Genomic DNA, 13,479 nt, shown 5'->3' with positions numbered 1-13,479 from the left:
TTGAATCATAAATTATAATCGAAACTCTTATAAAACGACATTTCCGTTTATTGAGAGACCTAAATGAATTATAAAATGGACCAGCTACGATTTGAATTTGCAGTGTTGCCAGCGAGTGATGGAAAGTCAAATGTATATTGTGTAACCTCCATAACGAAAAGAGATAAAAAAGTGTTTGCTATTCCAGAAAAAATACAGTCTGCTAGTCTTCATAAAGAGTTTATAAAGACAGCTGCGTACAATAAAATAAAAAATAGTTTAAAGAAAAGACATCAGACAAGAAAAATTTGGATTACAATGACAAATGAACTAAGTAACGTGTACATGTACATAGATGAAGATGGTAATCTACAATTTGGAGATCAATATCTCGAAGAAATTGAACAAAAGCAAGCATCTGGTAATTTAGGAAAAAATACAGATTCATTGAAAAAATTATTTACAAAATTTATTGAAAGCTCACAAGATTTAAAAAAACAGAACCTGAAATATTTTGCAGAAAAGTTTATAATTGAAAGATTTACAAGTAAAAATACTAACCCAAGCCAATGGATTGATGTTTGAAAAAGAATGTTTACGTTTTGATATTACGGAAGATGAGAAAAAAATTGAGATACTCAGACTATTCATGGACAAAAGTTGCGCTGATTGGTATAGTTCTATGATTATAAAATTAACACTAAACTCAGAGTGGTCTATATGAAAAAATAAATTCTGTGAATCATTTGCAAATCAAGGCTGGAACCAAGTGACTTATGCTTTGTTATTTAAGTACAAGGATGGTTCATTAGTGGATTATGCTATAAAAAAAAAAAACTTTTACTGGACATGAGAACATCAATAGATACAGGTACTCTAGTGGATTTTATTGCAGCTGGATTGCCAGGCTTTGTTCTAGAATAGATAAATAAACAATCAAAAGAAGATACAGTAGACTTATTCAATGAAGTAAGAAAGTGTGAACATTTGATGAATAAAAATAAGAATGGAGCCTACACGAGATACGAAAATCAGAAGATATATAACAAAATTGAAGAACGTACTACATGCAAAATATGTGAACGGTTAAATAAAGGTATACGCTACCATCCAGAGGCTCCATGTTGGTTTAAAATGAAAGATAATAATAAATTTGATAGAAGATATATAAAACATGTCAACAATTTAGTGATTGAAGCAGAGTTAAATGAAACAAAACAAAAAAACTAATAGTAACACCATTAATTAAAGTCAAACTCATAATAAATTCTAAATTAGAGATATATGGAGTGTATGATTCAGGTTCGAATGTTTCTCTAATTAATTCCAAATTACTAAAATTAAAAAAACGAGAATAATAATGTAAATGAACAAAATTTAGTTACAATTAATTGTGTTAAAAAAACTTGTGGTTTGACGAAGCTAAAAATTAAAATTTTCGAAATAGAAGAAAAAGTGGATGTTTACATTATCGATGATGCGCATTTCAGATATGATTTTTCAATAGGATTAGACATGATAAAAACATACAAGTTAGTACAAAATGAAAAGTTAAAAATTACTCAAAAACTAAATTTTCAACAAGAAAATATTAAAAAAGAAGAAAGAATAATCAAGAGAGAAAACGAGGTCAACAAATATGAAAAGGAATATAAAATAAATTTTAACAAACATATTAAAGAAAAAGAATTTGAAATAAAAGTAATCATTTAGATGAAAAAAAAGGAAAGAGATTAATAAGCTAATACAACGACATAAATCAGTTTTTGCCAAGGACAAGTATGACGTAGGAACAGTTAAAGGATATGAAGCAAGAATAGATTTGTTATTAGATAAATACTGCAGCAAGAGGCCATATAGATGCACTATAAAAGACAAAAAAGAAATAGCAGAACAAATATCAAAATTATTAGATAATAAGCTAATAGAGGAGTCCTATAGTCCATTTGCAGCACCAATAACTTTAGCATTTAAGAAAGAAGAAAATAAAAAGTCAAGACTATGTATAGACTTTAGGGATTTAAATAATCATTCAGTCAGTCATTCCCGTTAATTGATGACCTAATGATAAAGACAAGGAATTGCCACTATTTCACAAGTCTAGACATAAACTCCGCTTTGGTCTATACCACTTAGGGTAGAAGACAGAAAGAAGACAGGATTTGTAACACAAGAAGAACACTTCCAATGGACTTGTTCGGTCTGAAGACAGAACCAGCAATATTCCAAAGAATATTGAGTAATATACTTAGAAAATATAAACTTACTAAATTTACTGTTAATTATATTGATGACATCTTGGTATTTTCAAAATCTTTCGAAGAACACATAAAACACTTGAAACAGTTGCTAGAAGCAATTCAAACAGAAGGATTTCGCTTAAAATTTAAAAAATGTACATTTGCATCAAATTCTATCAAATACTTAGGACATATTATTCAAAACAATTCGATACAATCAATAAAGGACAACCTAATTTCAATAAAGAATTTCCCAATACCTAAAACCCAAAGGGACGTTAGACAATTTTTAGGAAAAATAAATTTTTATCACGAATACATACCAAGAAGTGCAATTATACTAGATCCTCTACATAACTTATTTTGGAAAAATAAGAAATTTGTTTGGTCTGAAAAATGTCAACAAGCATTTGACAAAGTAAAAAGTCTCTTATGTTCGCAGCCGATACTAGAAATATATGATCAAAATCTACCAATTAACATCTATACCGATGCATCATTGGAGGGCGTTGGTGCAATTTTGAAACAGGTACAAACAGATGGTAAAGAAAAACCAGTAGCCTATTTTTCAAAAAAACTTAATGAAGCACAAAAAAAGAAAAAAGCTATATATTTAGAATGTTTGGCCATCAGGGAAGCACTGAGACATTGGCAGTACTGGTTAATAGGAAAATCATTTACAGTTTACTCAGATCACAAACCTTTGGAGAACATGAATTTGAGAGCAAGAACAGATGAAGAGCTGGGTGACCTCACTTATTACCTTTCACAGTATGATTTCAAAATCAAATATTCCCCAGAAAGAAAAAATTTAGAAGCAGATTGTTTAAACCGAAACTCCGTGTTGGAACCAGAAAAAAATATAGAAAATCAATTAAAAGTAGTGAATTTAATTACGTTGGAGGATATTATGATAGATCAGAATAAAAATGAAGAAATAGAAAAAAACAAAAACAAAATAATTGAAAAACATAATGTATACTACAAAAAAATAAGAAACAAAGATAAAATAATGTTAACAGAAGAATTCAGTATTAGACTTATAAAACGAATACACGAGAATTTATGTCATATTGGAGTTGGACAAATGCTAAAGACTGTTAGTTTAATATATGTATCAAAGAATTTAACAAAGAATATAAAAGATGTTTTTAAGAGCTGTGAAATTTGCATAAAGAACAAAACAAGAGGACAAGACAAATACGGTTTAATGTCATATCTAGGGCCGGCCACAAGACCTCTTGAAAAAATATCAATAGACACAATTGGCGGTTTTGGTAGTTCAAGATCAACCAAGAAATATCTACACCTTCAAGTAGATCACTTCACTAGGTACGCATTTATTATAACATCAAAGACCCAGAATGCACATGATTTTATAAAACTAATAAATAAGGTCACAGAAATACAAAAGATTAAAACACTCCTCAGCGATCAATACCCTGGAATAAATTCCAAAAAATTCAAGCACTTTCTAAGTGACAACCAAATAACGATGATATTTGCAGCTGTGAATGCGCCTTTTTCAAATGGCATAAATGAAAGGTTAAATCAAACACTAGTGAACAAGATAAGATGCAAACTAAATGAAAGTGGAGAAAGTGGAAGGTTATTCAAAACAGCGGGACCAGCCACGGCAATGTCCCTAGAACCGATTTGCAACTGAAGTCCGGCAATTTGTAGAACAAACTGTTGCAGTAGTCCAAACGAGATGTGATGAAGGCCTGTACCAACGTTTCCAAAGTAGGTCTATCCAACGGTAACCAGAAAAAAAGCATTCAGGAAAAAATGTCTTCAGAAAAAATATCTTCAGTAAAAATATCTTCATTCAAAAAGGTCTTCCAGAAAAAATGCCTTCAAGAAAAAAAGTCTTCCAGAAAAAACGTCTTCAGGAAAAAAAGTCTTCCAGAAAAAAATCCAACGATACTATTTTATTTTTAAAATATTCATACATACAAAAATGAAATTACATTTTTACATAAAAAATTTGTTACAATAAAAATTAATAAAAATCATAATAACTTTATTATGTTCTTTGTGTATTAATATTATCTGAGAGGTTTATTGGAATGGATTATAGGGTTGTTAAAGTGTTACAACATGTGCCAAAAACGGTTCTAGGACAATTACCCCCCGGACAAATATCCCAATCCATTCAACCGGATAATTGTTTTTTCGACATTCGTGCAATTACAACAAATGGGAAGAAGTACTAGGTAGTTACATTTTATTTATTTAGGAAAAATGCGGCTTATTAAATTAATTAGTTACTTCGAAATTGAAGTTCCATCTGTAATTAAACCACTTCGCTTATTTTTGATATATATTAACTATTATATATTTGCAGATGGTTTATGGATGGTAATTTTAGCTTGTCTCCAAATATTTTTCACCAACTGTACTTTATTAGAGTTGCCTATCTTAACCATTATGTAACATGCGCCTATGCCCTAATGACATCAAGAAATCAGGCGTCATATGAAGAAGTTTTTAGGGCAATTAAAGATAAGGCGCAAGAACACAACATAATTTTGGCTCCAATCACTGTTATGTTAGACTTCGAAATTTCCCCCAGACGTGCCTTACATGATATCTTCGGTGCAAACGTAGAAGTTGTAGAATGTTTTTTCCATTTGACACAGTCAACATGGAGAAAGGTATAGTTGCATGCTTTGTTAACTATTTTTAATCAATTGTCATTTTGCCTGTTTGAATGAAATTTTGCTATGGATTTTTTATTTTTTGTTTATTTGTTATCTCAAATTCAGATAGCAGAGCTAGGTCTAACAACCATTTACAAAGAGAGGGATGATGTTAAACATTTTGTTGGCATGCTAGATGGCATTGCTTTCTTGCCAATAAACCGTTTGTATGATGCCCTCCAACACCTAGAAAGGAATATTCCAGATGTACCCGGACTAGAAAATCTTTTCATTTATTTCGATAAAACATATGGTAGAGGGCCCTTCAGGAACAACAACAACAATAATAATGTCAACCAAATTAGGTTGATCCGAATGCCTGCTCTATTTCCGCCCGAAACATGGAACGTTTTTACGATAACATTAAATGGTCATGAAAGAACTAATAACGTTTGTGAAGGTTGGAATAATAGTTTCCACAATTTAATTGGCCATTTTAATCCATCGTTATGGACTTTAATCAGTGCTATCAAAAAAGATCAAACATCTGCTCTAACATCTATTGGTCAAATTGACCGAGGAATTCAAATAAATAAGCCAAAAAACGACAGTCAAAATATTTCCAAGAAAGAATGGAACGATTGTGCAAAGACGTTAGAGATGGCCGAAGATCTACATTGGAGGCTTTATGAGCCATAGGACACTGTATTGTGTTAAATAGGAAAAATTTACCAATGATTTAAGTGTATTTTATGCGATAGACATTTATAGAGATATTTTTTATTTGTCATTGACCTCTAAACATAATTTTTAAAATGTTTTTGAAGGTAATTTCGTTGAATAAATTTTTTTTTTAAGACTTTTTTCTTGAAGACTTTTTTTCTTGAAGACTTTTTTTCTTGAAGACATTTTTTCTTGAAGACGTTTTTTCTTGAAGACATTTTTTCTTGAAGACTTTTTTTCCGAAGATATTTTTTCTGAAGACTTTTTTTCCTGAAGACTTTTTTTCAGGGATTCCTATCTAACGAATGTCTAATTTTATACATGCTTTTAAAGTGGATAAGACTTGATGCACAAATCTTTTTGATGTGATCTTTCATTGATAACTTGTTGTCAAGCAATACACTCAGGTTGGAAGCAATATCAGCAAATGATATATCAACATCTCCTATTTTAACAGAACTAAAATCAATTTTCAGCAACTGCTGCCACGTTCCAACCGGAAGTAATTAAATTTTCCATTCGTATTTGTTTAGTTTTAACGAGTTTGATGACATCCAACGTCCTACCTCTGATAAACATCCGATAAATCTCTCAACTTCAGTTTTAAACAAACAAGGAAAACTAGTGCTCAGCACCTGAATATCATCCGCAAATGCATAGCAGACAAATCCGTAGAAACTGATTATTTTGGTAATTTCCGATGTTTACAGAAGAAAAAGAACGGGTCCCAAAACTGAGCCTTGAGGTACCCCTGACGTTATGATGGAAACCTCTGATACTGAGTCATTAAATGAAACCTGCTGTGTGCGATTTGATAAGTATGATTCAAACCATCTATATGCATTATTTATTACTTCGTCAAACGCTGCCGACATATCCAAAAACGAATGTAATGATACTCTCTGAGCATCTACAGCAGCGAATAAACTTGATAAAACATTCAATAATGCAGTTTCAGTTGAATGAAACTTCCTATATCCTGATTGATTGAGAGGCATTAAATTTTTTTCTATTAGATGATTTAACAAAAACTTGAGAAAAACGCGCTCCATGATCTTTGAGATAAGCAGAAGGTTCGATATCGGTCTGTAGCTTGCAACATCGTAAACACAACAATTGGCTTTTTTTTAAATCGGGACAACTGTAGCATGTTTGAACCCAGCAGGAAATTCACCCAACTTCAGGCAGAGATTGAAAAAACTTGTAAGGAAGCAGATAAACAAGTGTATATATTTCTTAAAAATATGGTGGGAAAGATATCTAGTGAACTTGTTTTTGAAGGAGAATTCATTATGATGCCTTTAAGTTCGGTTTCTGTTATTTCTGGAAAATCTGCCAATGAAACAAGATTTGTAACATGACTGTGATGTGCTGACGAAAGCGAAACGTTGGTAGACATTATAATCTTGTTGGTCTTGTCTGTGAAGAATTGCATGAATTGAGAAGCTTTTAGGTTTTCGATGATCAGTCGTCGAGTGATTTCTGTATGACCTTTCCATTCGCCTGCAAGTTAGTTTAGCCGTTGACAATCATCCTCAAACCAAGGTGCCATACTCTCTCCTCTGTCATAAATCAAACGCCAAGGCACAAGTTTGTCGACATTTTTTTTAACCCGTCATTATACTTTTTTAATTCAATCTCGACATCTCGACACACATGTCCAGCTGCAAACCAAACATAAACAAGGAATGTGTAAATGCAAAAAACACAAATTTAAATAATGTAACACCAAGTACGCCGACAAATAGTATAAACTTTTCATGGGCTGACAGATATAGTAACGATATTACAATAGATGATAGTGTTCAGAAGGATGATGGGTTCACACTGGTGCAAAGTGGTAAACAAAAGGTCAAATCAAGAATGCTCCCACCTATGGTTGTTAAATGTGACACATCACAAATTGCACAGCATAAAATAAAAATAGAAAATGCAAAAAAGTTATCGGCAAACAAACAACTAGCACATCAAGAAAATTGTTTACGTTGTTAAACTAGACCAGTGTACTTCAGATGACGTGATCAACCATTTGAAGTCAATAAACGTTACGACCATATGATGCAATCCTCTTAATAAATCTGTTTTCAACAAAAAAAGTAATACTAACAACACATCTTGTCCAAATTTTGACGTCAAAACCAGTGCTGCCTTCAAAATTTTGTTCTTAGAATTAGATTTCGACAATGTAATAAATGAAAAAAATTGGACAAATGGTGTCATCTTACATGAATGGTGTTTCTTCAACTCGCAGAACCATCAATCAGTCCCCAGCTTTGTGTCAAAATTATCCAACAATAACAATGGCTAATTCTAATTTGTTTTCATCGTTTAATAATAATCAACAAAATTATAATCATCACATCTTTAAGAATAATATTGAAATAAATTTGATCGATACTCTTTTTAACACCGTTCTCAATTTTTCTCCTCTACTACAACCTGAAGACGTTGATCAATTCATTGACTTTCTTTATTTTTTTTCAATTCTACATATCAACAGTAGAAGTCTGTCTATACAAAAAAATGACAGAACTTGCTACCCTTGTCAATGCTTGTAATAATCGTCTTCAATTGATTTGTATTTCAGAAACTTGGCTAAATGAGTATAATGATAAATTAATTAATCTGCCTGGGTTTACTTTTGTTTTTAAAAATCGTGTCTCTGCTATTGGGGTTGGCATTGAAATTTTTGTTTCAAATTTCTTAAAATATAATATGTTATTTGTGATGACCTTATTTATTATTCTCCTTCTTTTGAACTACTTATTATTAAATTGTTAGGCATTGACGGTCAAAATTATTCAATATATGTTGTCTATCTTCCTCCCAGTATTGATTTAATAACTTTTATAAATGATTCAAATTCTTTATTATTAAAAATCTCTAAATCAAGCAAATATATTTATTCTGTAGGTGACTTTAATATTAATTTAATCGATAATGATTGCAATGATTTAATTAGTTATTACGATCTTCAATTTTGTGCAATGACACTTCTACGTGTCATCATTATTGATGACTTCTCTGTTTCTAAATTGATTTGTGGGAAGGATTCCAATTGCACGTTGTTGAAAATTTATTATCGGATGTCTTTTTTCTACGAGTATTATAATGGTTGTTATTGTAGTGGTTGTAACATTAATGTTAAGGTTGTTAATGGTCTTGTTGCAGAATTTATATTATTTATCGTTTAAGTTTTCATTAAAAATTTAGCCTAAAATATGTAATCACGTGTTAATTTCGAGTTTTCAAGACATTTTTCCAAGTTAATGCGTGCAATCGTGTATTGAAAAATTTAAAAAATGTCAACTAACAAAATGATCCTCTCTGAAATCATAATCGGCCCAACTCATCTTTTCTGAAGGTAACCGGTCGGCACATTTCCACTCGCTTAAAGCACCGCTTCTGCTCAAACTCACAAAGAAAGTCTGTTCAGCAAGTGTCGTCGGTCTTAATTCAATCGCTAATGTTTCGGTTACTGTTATTTCACCACTTATTCGAGCCGGTATGTACTTTCCGCTGCAACCTGATACGATGAAAGCCTCAGCCAGCGGTTTTATAGAAGCGGTCACGTCATTTGCTTGTGTACCTATTTGGGAAATGTAATAAATTAAAATATTATTATGTTAGATTTACGGATAATAGGATCATAAATTAATTGAAATAGGAATCATTTATAATTTTATTTGTTTATTATCCAATGGGCAAAATAAAAATTTTGTTTAGGGTAGCTTTAAAATCTCGAACATTTTTTATAACCTCTTTAAAGACTATTCGCCTAAACTTGAATCGGTTTCTCAAATCATGTACATGTTATTTCATTCCACAGAAGTGGTTAATTATCAAAAAATTGTACGTGCTTCCAAAAATGTTATTTAAGTTTACAATCTAAATTTCTTCCCCTTGCTGCACTCATATTTGAATATCAAACGCAAAATAGACTTTTCTAATATATAAAAAGAGTAAAATGGAGTATAATTAAAGAGTATGTGGGTAGTCAAAATTAAAAATATATTTTCAGAATTGCTTGCCTAAAAACAATAATTTAAAACAAAACTTAATCAATTCAAATTGAGCTAAGAACCAAAACTTTACACCCGCTTCGTTGTATTGTATGCTGTGGAGGTCTGTGCCAGACTAGATTTGTATATACCTAAATCCTCAATGCATCTATCATAGGTTATGAAGATATTAATTACAAACTTTCACTTTAACTAAGTGTTCTGTAAGTCATCATCTACACCATTAATCGTATGCCTTCTTTTTATATTTTTTTTGTAATAAACATTATTGATCAAATAATTTTTTCATTTTCAACAAATGAAATTGGAGATTCAACAAAATTGGAGCACACAGCTTACTAAATAAGTTTAGATTAATATGGGCCCTTAAGATAGCTAAAATCCTTGAACAATAACTTGTGTTGCTTAGTGTTTATTATTAAATTTGCTGCTGTAAAATATCATAAAAAATTATAATAAATGTATCATTTTATAATTAATCAGGAATTTTTAGTATTTTTCTTACCAATAATTAACAGTAGAATGTGAAACAAAATCAAACAACTCATTGTTGAATACCTATATATTAAAAAAACCGTTTGTCAACAATGACTATGAAATGTCTCACAGAAAAATTTATTTTATTTTTCTTAAACAATTGTTTTTTTTTATTTTATGTTTTTTTTTATTTTAAATTCAATCTTGCAACGGTTTAAAATAATCCGTTAAAACAACAAATTTATAAAAATCTTGCATTACAAGCATTATGGAAGGAATGGAGATCTCGGTGTTATTAATTCAAATAAAACATAACAATAAACTGTCAGATGACGTAATAAGAGTTGAGCGCGAAAGTAACGTAACGATTAAAGTTAGATAACGTAAGTAGTTAAATTAAGTATAATAAACAATTATTTTGTAATATAACATAATAAAATATATTATATGTGCAATATTATGTTAATAATAATAATAATAAATTAAACATTTCGTGATGAAGGTAAAATAAAATTGGAATAAATTTGTTTGTTCAAATTAGGTTTATAAATATTAATAAATAGGGATTCTAAAGTTTGTAGTCTGTTAAAATTAGTGTCTTTCATTAATATTTTAGTATTATCTTCTAATATTTTGCGGGATAATTGCTGGTTGTGGCAGTCATGGTAGCGTTGATTTGGAGCTCCGATGTTCAAATGGCAGGTTAAACGGCGTGTCAGTTTTGTGGTAGTCATTCCAATATAAGAAGATGGACGAAGCCAACAGTCTTCGTGAGGACATAGAAATTGGTAGATGACGTGGGAGTGCTGTGTTGTTGCTAGTTTAACGTTGGGACTATTTTTTATTAGTAGTTGTTGCGACTTAAAATTTTTATAATAAATAAGAAGGTTTATTTTTTCATTAGAATCAACTGGATGGACTCCTTTTTTAATGATTTTTCTAATTATATATTTGTCTTCTTTATACGAAGAGCTCATTAAGTTACGATAAAATAAAGTTAATTTTGCACTGTCGGTATTGTTGTTTGAGTTGTTGTTATTGTTATGAATGGAGTTTGCGATAACGAGGTTGTCATTGATTGTGTTGTTATCATTGACATGATCCACATGGTCATCGTTATTGTCGCTGTTATTGTTGTTGGAGTTGGTAATAGAGTTTGCATCATTGTCACCGACATGATCAGCAACAACGTCGTTGTTTGAGTTGTTTACATTACTGACAAGATTATTGGAAATAACATGGTTGTCGTTGTTGATTAGGTTATCGACAATGACTTGTGCAATAGTAACATGGTTACCATTGTTTTCGTTGTTATTTATGTTATCATTATCATGATCATTGATAATACGTCTATCATTATTGTTCGTGTTATTATCACTTATATTGTCGTCATTGTTGTTTGTGTTGTTTCTTGTGTTGTTGTCAGTGTTGCTTGTGTTGTTATGGCTGTTATGATCGATAGAAACGTGGTTATCATTGTCGGTTACATTGTGATTATAACTTGAGTTGTTTTTAACGTTTTCATTGTTATCATTTACCTTAATATTATTATTTTGAATCTTTCTAATTTCATTGGTCATTATTTTATCTATTGTTGAATTGTTAAAATTATTGTTGACAAGGAATTGTTTTATTTTATCGAGTTCTTTACGAAATTCAAGTGGTTCAGAGCTGTGTGAATATGCCCGTCTGACATACGATATTATCACACTATTCTTATACCGATCTGGACACTCGCTATTTCTTTTCATGCATATCCCGTTGTTGGTTGGTTTGACGTAAACAGATGTGCGAAATGTGTTGGGTGTTAACTGATCAATTAAAATATCAAGATAGGTCAATTTATTGTCATTACTTTTTTCCACAGTAAATTTTAAACATGAGTTAAGGTGAAACAATTTATTCAGCTGTGTTATATCTCTCTCAAATTTGGTTATGACAAATATATCATCGATATATCTACAATATACGAGAGGTTTACGATAACGCTTGAAGATTTTGTATTCAATTGTTCCCATATAAAAATTTGCGAACAAGACTCCCAGTGGAGACCCCATAGCTACGCCATCGGTTTGCACGTACATGTGTCCAGCGGGGCATACAAACGGTGACTGCTTCGTGCATATTTCTAACAAACGTTTTAGATCCTCTTCTCTAATATCCAAACATGGAGTTGTATCATCGCGATATACTCGATCAAGTATGTATTGTATTGTAGTATCAACCGGCACGTTTGTGAAGAGATTCGACGTCATATGAAGCCATCGTTCCCGAATCTCGATTTGCTTTCAACAATTTGATGACATCAGTTGATCTTTTGACACAATAATTGTCAGGTACATATGGTGTGAGAATTTTTTGCGATGTGATAAGTGGGAGTTGGGCATTGACTAATTATAGGGCGTAAGGGATTGTCGGGTTTATGTGTCTTTACGTTACCATAGATGTAACCGGGAGAGAAATCACCAATGAGTTTATTGAACTATTATTATTGATGCGGTTAATTATGGTGTTGAGCTGTTTTTTGATATCATCGACGGGGTTTTTTGAGATCTTTTTAAATTTTGTGGAATCGGAAAGAAGTTGGTTTAATTTTTGGAGATATTCGGGTGTGTTCATCAAAACATATGACGCTGACTTGTCGGCTTTTCGAATGGTTATATTGTTGTTTGATTTAAGTTGCTTGGCAGCATTTATAAGTTCTTTGTCGAGTATTTTACTATTATAGTTACCTCTATTTTTATGGGATTCTGAAATAAGGTCAGGGATGAGCGATTGATTTATGATGACTTTCTTATCATTATTCAATTTTAAAATTTGATCGATGAGCACTTCAATTTCAACTCGTTTTTGTAAGTTATGTGGTTTCTTCAAAATATGACAGTTATATATATACATATATATATGTATATATATGTATATATATAATTTTAGTTCTTTTAAAAAAAGTATTATATATATATATTATATATATATATATATATATATATATATATATATAATTTGGTATGAGGTTCTCAGATAAACATGTTCGGTTGAAGATTACACCCCATTTTGCAGTTAGAAGTTTTTTAAATAGAATTTCAACAACACGAAGCTGTTTTGTTTCAACTTTATTAAACTGTGAAGTTTGGCTGACGGCCGTTTCGGCTAATGCCATTGTCGGAGCCTAGATTGTAAAACCAAATGAGGAGTTAATAATGTAAATTATAAGAAATAGAAAATAGAATATTAGATATTAAAATGAATAAATAAATGAATAACAACCTATATTTTAAAAATTAACTTATTATATTGTTGAAAATAAACGAAAAAATTTAAAAGAAAAATTATGAATAAAATTGTTTGTGTATTATCGTAGTTGAAGTGTACATAGTTAGCATAGTGACGAGAAGT

At 30.8% G+C, this 13,479-nt stretch overlaps 2 protein-coding genes across 2 annotated transcripts; one reads left to right on the top strand and one right to left on the bottom strand.

Annotated features, from left to right (window-relative positions):
* Positions 1–75: 75 nt before the first annotated feature.
* HELRODRAFT_165296 (hypothetical protein) lies at positions 76–832 on the top strand (the record flags this gene model as incomplete). The annotated part of the gene is made up of 2 exons (XM_009031922.1): positions 76–526; positions 738–832. 2 exons carry the CDS (start codon positions 76–78, stop codon positions 830–832), a joined length of 546 nt encoding a protein of 181 aa, XP_009030170.1.
* An 8,057-nt stretch (positions 833–8,889) lies between these two features.
* Positions 8,890–11,663, bottom strand: HELRODRAFT_165294 (hypothetical protein; the record flags this gene model as incomplete). Its single annotated transcript, XM_009031921.1, has 2 exons — positions 8,890–9,173; positions 10,847–11,663. The coding sequence occupies 2 exons, from the start codon at positions 11,661–11,663 to the stop codon at positions 8,890–8,892; spliced, it is 1,101 nt and encodes a 366-aa protein (XP_009030169.1).
* Positions 11,664–13,479: the final 1,816 nt, after the last annotated feature.

This window comes from Helobdella robusta, assembly GCF_000326865.2.
Source record: "Helobdella robusta unplaced genomic scaffold HELROscaffold_8, whole genome shotgun sequence".
NCBI classification, from domain to species: Eukaryota; Metazoa; Annelida; class Clitellata; order Rhynchobdellida; family Glossiphoniidae; genus Helobdella; species Helobdella robusta.
Note: the sequence above shows the minus strand (reverse complement) of the source record. Positions and strands in the feature narration are given on the sequence as shown.